Source organism: Dipodomys ordii, unplaced genomic scaffold (genome assembly GCF_000151885.1).
Source record: "Dipodomys ordii isolate 6190 unplaced genomic scaffold, Dord_2.0 Scaffold39, whole genome shotgun sequence".
Classification (NCBI taxonomy): Eukaryota; Metazoa; Chordata; class Mammalia; order Rodentia; family Heteromyidae; genus Dipodomys; species Dipodomys ordii.
Window position 1 is genome coordinate 12,146,359 of NW_012267255.1, and position 6,000 is coordinate 12,152,358.

At 37.5% G+C, this 6,000-nt stretch overlaps 1 protein-coding gene across 1 annotated transcript in view; it reads left to right on the plus strand.

The window, feature by feature from the left end:
- The window catches only part of Fnbp1l (formin binding protein 1-like), a 56,545-nt gene extending 50,920 nt beyond the window's left edge, over nt 1–5,625 (plus strand). Inside the window, exons 11-13 of the mRNA XM_013018237.1 lie at nt 1,709–1,841; nt 2,627–2,721; nt 5,451–5,625. Coding sequence (XP_012873691.1) covers nt 1,709–1,841; nt 2,627–2,721; nt 5,451–5,625 — 403 coding nt within the window. The remainder of the gene's footprint in view (nt 1–1,708; nt 1,842–2,626; nt 2,722–5,450) is intronic.
- The last annotated feature ends 375 nt before the right edge of the window (nt 5,626–6,000 follow it).

The window sequence follows — 6,000 nt, forward strand, 5'->3', positions numbered from 1 at the left end:
TTGACCCTCTTAGTTCTCCTGAGTTCTGCCTTCTGGGTTGCTGGGATTACAGTACAGGCCTTCTCTCCTACCCCCAGCAGTAGTTTGTAATTTTTTTTTTTTTTGGTTGTGGGGCTTGAACTCTGGGCCTGGGTACTGCCCTGCAGTTCTTCAGCTCAAGGTTAGTGCTCTTCCACTTGAGCCACAGCACCACTTCAGTTTTCCTGAGTGGTTTATTGGAGATAAGAGTTTCAGTGGCTCAGTGGTAGAGTGCTTGCCTTGCATGTATGAGGTCCTGGGTTCGATTCCTCAGCACCACATAAGCAAAAAGAAAAAAAGCTAGAAGTGGCACTGTGGCTCAAGTGATAGAGTGCTAGCCCTGAGCTGAAGAGCTGAGGGACAGCGCCCAGGCCCAGAGTTCAGGCCCCACGACCGGAGACCCCCCCCCCCCCCCAAAAAAAAGAGTCTCATGAACTTTCCTGCCTAGGTGGCTGGCTGGCTTTGAACTGCAATCCTCAGATAGTCATGAGTCACCAGTGCCCTGTAGTAGTTTGTAATTTTTATGACTGGATGTCCAAAAAAAGAAAAATGGAGGAAGGTTTTTATTTATAAAATTTTTTGTTTTGTGCCATATAGCACAGGAGAATAGCTATAACATTAAGAGAAAATAATAAAAATTGGGGACAAGAATGATGATTTTATTGATTTTTGAAATATGTGAAAAGTCTACATTGGAAGTATATAGTTGAGTTTGGAAGTATGCATCTTGAACTTAGGAGAGAAAGAGGGTTAGAGATGTGCATTTGTGAATCATCTGAAGTTCGGTGGTATTAAAACTAAAGAAACCATTAAATGAGGAGTGTAGGATGAGATTGAGAAGAAACTTCTGTCATTTTATGTAATAGACATTTAAAATTTGAACAAAGAAGGAGAAGGAGCCAGTGAGGGAACATGAAAAAGCAAAAATGAGGAGGAGGAAAGGAAAAAGTAACATCCAGATCAAAAAGGAAGAGAGTATTAGTACCACCGATGGGGGTCAGATGCTTGAGTAAGGGAGCACCCGTTAGACATTGGTTAGGAAAGAGGAGAGGGGCGATAGGAATTGGGAACAGAATGAGATTTCAAGGGAGGGGCAGATTTTAAAGATGGCATTCCTATTTCTAGCGTGGATGTGGGAGGACAGTGATGCTGTATCACCTGAGATAAGGAACACTGGTGCAGTAGTGTAGCTGGATCGGCATAGAATGAGTTTTGCTTTAGAATCAGACCTGGTGGCACATGTCTGTAATCCTAGCATTTGGGCCAAGGCAGGAGAATGGAGAGTTGAAGGCCATCTTAGGCTTTTTAAAATGTCCCTGCCTTAAAACAAAATAATAAACAGTAATGGGTAATGAAATAAACAGTAATGAGTTTAAGAATATGAGGAATACTTTAGTATATGTTCATTATTAAATGTATACGTCATTTAATGTATATATGAATAAAATTTGTAACAAGACATAAGAAAATCTATTCTCTTTGTCATTACAAGTATTTTAAAGGATCATTTTCTTATTTGATGTACAACTTTAAGCAAATTATCTGGGTAATCAAGTAACATTTGACTAAACTTAGAGATGCCATTACTTAAAATTAAGCTGCACTTGAGTTTATGAAGACGAATGAAATTCTTATCTACATACGAAGTGAATATTTAATGCTGTGGGTTTTTTTCCCCCTTCCTTTTCAGAGATGCGCTCAATAAAATGAAAGATGTGTATGAGAAAAACCCACAGATGGGGGATCCAGGGAGTCTGCAGCCTAAGTTAGCTGAGACCATGAATAACATTGATCGCCTACGGATGGAAATCCATAAGAATGAGGTAGATTCTCTGACTCACCAGTTCTCTAATATATTATTTTTATAAGCTTCATTGTGATCTATTGGATTTTTCTAGAATTATGTTTAAATTTAGGACATGATTAAAATATCATTTTGGTAAATGTTAAATTAATCCTTCATTGAAGTTTTTAAATTTTTTTTGTGCCTATTCTAGGACTTTGAACTCAGGACTTGGGTACTGTCCCTGAGGGTTTTTTTGTTTAAACTTTAATTGTTATCATAAATGTGATATGCAAAGGGGTTATAGTTCTATAAGTTAGGTACATTTCTTTTTGGACATTGTCATCTCTTCCTCTGGCTCTCTCCCAGTTTTTCCCTTCTGTCCCTACCCACAAGTTATATAGTTCATTTTCAACTATGATAAAATCAGCTATAAAATTGATCATTGACCAAATTGGAAGAAGTTCTCCTCTTTAAGAATCATATATGCTGGGTGCCAGTGGCTTTGTGCCTGTAATTGTAGCTACTCAGGAAGCTGGGATCTGAGGATCATGGTTCAAAGCCAGCCTGGGCAGGAACGTATGTGAGACTCTTATCTCCAATTAACTACAGAAAACTGAAGTGGTGCTGTGGCTCAAGTGGTAGAGTGCTTGCCTTGAGCTTAAGAGCTCAGGGACAGCACCCAGGCCCAGAGTTCAAGCCCATGACCAATTAAAAACAAAAAAGAATCATATATATATATATAAACCTCAAAGCACATTTTAAATTTAGAGTATCTTATGAGATTTTGAACATATTATTGAGTTTGTTTACTTTTTTCCTAAGGCTTGGCTTTCTGAAGTTGAAGGCAAAACAGGTGGAAGAGGAGACAGAAGACATAGCAGTGACATAAATCATCTTGTAACACAAGGACGAGAAAGGTCTTTCTTTGGCTTGTATTATTTTTTTTCCAACCTTTTCATGTTCTTTTGTCTTAAAGTTCATGCAGTCCTTTTTCTTCCTTCCTAATAAGGATGGCATTATAGAACTTTAAATCTTTTAGACCTAAGTAATTTTCTGTTCCTTTAATAATAGTTTCAGGTGAAGTATGAAATTACTATCTTGCTGTTGAATTCTGGTTTATCATGCATCTGCAAACAGCTAGGAACCTAGAAGATTTTTGGAACTACAATCTAAGGGCATAGGAGGAGTCTCAGGTGTGGGAAGACTAAGGTGGAGTTGGGTATTTTTTACTGGTGAAAAATCAGGTTGCTCAAGATTTGGTAAAGAGTAAAAAGGGTGGGAAAGGGCATATTGTTACTTTTCGCAAGTTCCCTACTCAACTTGACATTTTGCCCTTTCTACATTTTTATAGCACTTGTGACATTTCTTCCTTGTATAATAAACATATGTACATATATACATATATTTTTCCCCCATAATTAAAAACCTATAAGTTAGATTTTACCTTAGAGAATTTGAGAGGTCTAGTATCAGAACTTGGTATAATTTGCCCAATTTGGTTTTAATATTTCTCTAATCTGAGCTTTCTAGAATATAAAAATGGAAGTTAAAATACCCATTTTTCATTGGGTGCTGGTGGCCCATGCCAGTAACCCTAGCTACTCAGGAGGCTGAGATATGAGGATCGTGGTTTCAAAGTCAGCCCAGGCAGGAAAGTCCGTGAGACTTTTAGTTCCAATAAACCACCATAAAATTGGAAGTGGCACTGTGGCTCAAGTGGTAGAGCACTAGCCTTCAGCTGAAGAGCTGAGGGAGACCTGCCAGGCCCAGAGTTCAAGCCCTATAACCAACAAAAACAAAAACAAAACCATTTTTCAGGATTGCTAGTAAGTCATAAAAGAAATAATATGTAAAGCATCTAGAAATAAAATACTTGATAACTTGATAAATTCTTCTCAAGTATTATTTCTACCCTCTCCTCTTTATCTGTCCTGTCACTTTGGAGTTCCTGTCTTTAGTACCTCAAAAGAGACTTACTATAACTGGGTTTTGTTACTGGATAAAACCAAGATTAAAAATACCTCATTTGGCATGTATTGTTTAAGAACATGTCTTTCAGACCTGCTGAAAGTGCTATAAGATCTAATCCTATAAATTTTTCTTTTTTCTTTTTTTGGGGGGGTGCCAGTCCTGAGGTTTGAACTCAGGGCCTGGGCACTGTCCTTGAGCTTCCTTTGCTCATTCTACCACTTGAGTCACAGCTCCACTTGCAAGTTCTGTTACTAAAATCTCTTCAGCTATTTTGATATATTAACAAAAAACATTGCACTATTTTTTCTTATATATATACATATATATATATACATACATATATATATATTTTTTTTTTTTTGGATAATGTGTTACCTGTTTTCTTCTATTGTAATTGTTAGTACTTGTTGGTTTCTAACTTCTCTGTCATGGTGATAAATTGGAAATTGACTTATTAGGAGTCTTTCTGTTTTGTATAACAGAATGAATACTTGTATTAACTTAAAGTAAAAATGGGCTTCATTGGTTGACTTAAAGAATATCCCAGATTGTTTTGTTTTTGTCGGTCGTGGGGCTTGAACTCTGGGCCTGGGCGCTGTCCCTCAGCTCTTCAGCTCAAGGCGAGTGCTCTACCACTTGAGCTACAGCTCCACTTCCGGTTTTCTGGTGGTTTATTGGAGATAGGAGTCTCACGGTCTCTCCTGCCCGGGCTAGCTTTGAACCTCGATCTTCAGATCTCAGCCTCCTGAGTAGCTAGGATTACAGGCGTGAGCCACCAGCGCCCGGCAGAATATCCCAGATTATATCCTCTGGACTCACTTTTTTTCTGTCTCTCAGTTATACCTTCTACTGTGTTGATTTCATTTTAAATCTTCTATCAGGTGATTTTTTTCCCCCAAAGCTCCAGGTTCAAAGAAAAAAGGGAATGAGCTTTCTTCCAGCCCAGCCAGCGATCTCTGTACATTTTTTTAATTTGATTAGGTTGCAGGACTACTGGTTAACTACCATCATGAAAGTACTGTGTTCTTAGCCCTTCAGAGTCCACAGTAGAAACAACTTAGACAGCAACCAAACACAGGTCTGGGTGGGTTCCCTCCAGAATATTAGGGCTCTTTTGCCAAGAGAGGAAGGCAGTGAATTTAGGATGATGCAGTGGGAAATATGTCTACTACAATTTTTTATTTTTATTTTTAATTTAATTTTATTGTCAAGGTGATGTTACAGTTACATACATATAGTAGTACATTTCTTGTTGAACTACAATTTTTTATTTTAACTTTAGACCCAGTGTTAATGAGATGTGTTTGTTATGTGTCTAGAACACTAATTAAAAAATATTACAGGAAATTCAGTAAAAAAGAATTTTGTGTTAGAAATAATTTATCTCAAAGGAGGAGGCTGCAATGCTTGGTAAGAAATGTACGCATTATCCTGCCCATGTAATTGTAACCCCTCTGTACAGTATGTTCACACATAAAAAATAAATTAATTAATTTAAAAAAATGCTAACCTAAAAAAAAAATTTGTCACTGTTTAAGAAAATAGGGCTTAATAATAGAACTATGTCATTGATACAAAATTTCTGAATTGATCCTGAAGAGATCAGCTTATAAATAATAACATGAAGAGTTCTCTCATTAATGATACTTGATTGGGGATAATTTTATGTTTTTAGTCCTGAGGGAAGTTACACTGATGATGGAAACCAAGAAGTCCGTGGGCCACCTCAACAGCATGGTCACCACAACGAGTTTGATGATGAATTTGAGGATGATGATCCCTTGCCTGCTATCGGTCATTGCAAAGCGATCTACCCTTTTGATGGTACATTCTTAATGTATTCTGTTTGATAAAATTGGTGCCTTAAAGTCTAACTGTACTGTCATTTACTTTAGTGTTGTTAGCTAAATAGTACATTGTCAGAAAATTATAGTCCCAATTCATTAGTTGTATACTTTTATTTTCACTATATTATATAGATGATTTTTCACCCATACCTGGAATTGAAAGAAAATTACCTTTTATAATCATTCTAAGACATTACACCTAGTGGTGTTGGTTGATTCAGAATTCCCCTCTCCCTGGGCTCCCTGTCTCAGTGTTAACAAACCAGTATCCCAACTCCACAGGCTACCTTTTTAGATGAGAGTAAGAAAGAAAGTGAACCAGGCGCTGGTGGCTCACGCCTGTAATCCTAGCTACTCAGGAGGCTGAGATCTGAGGAT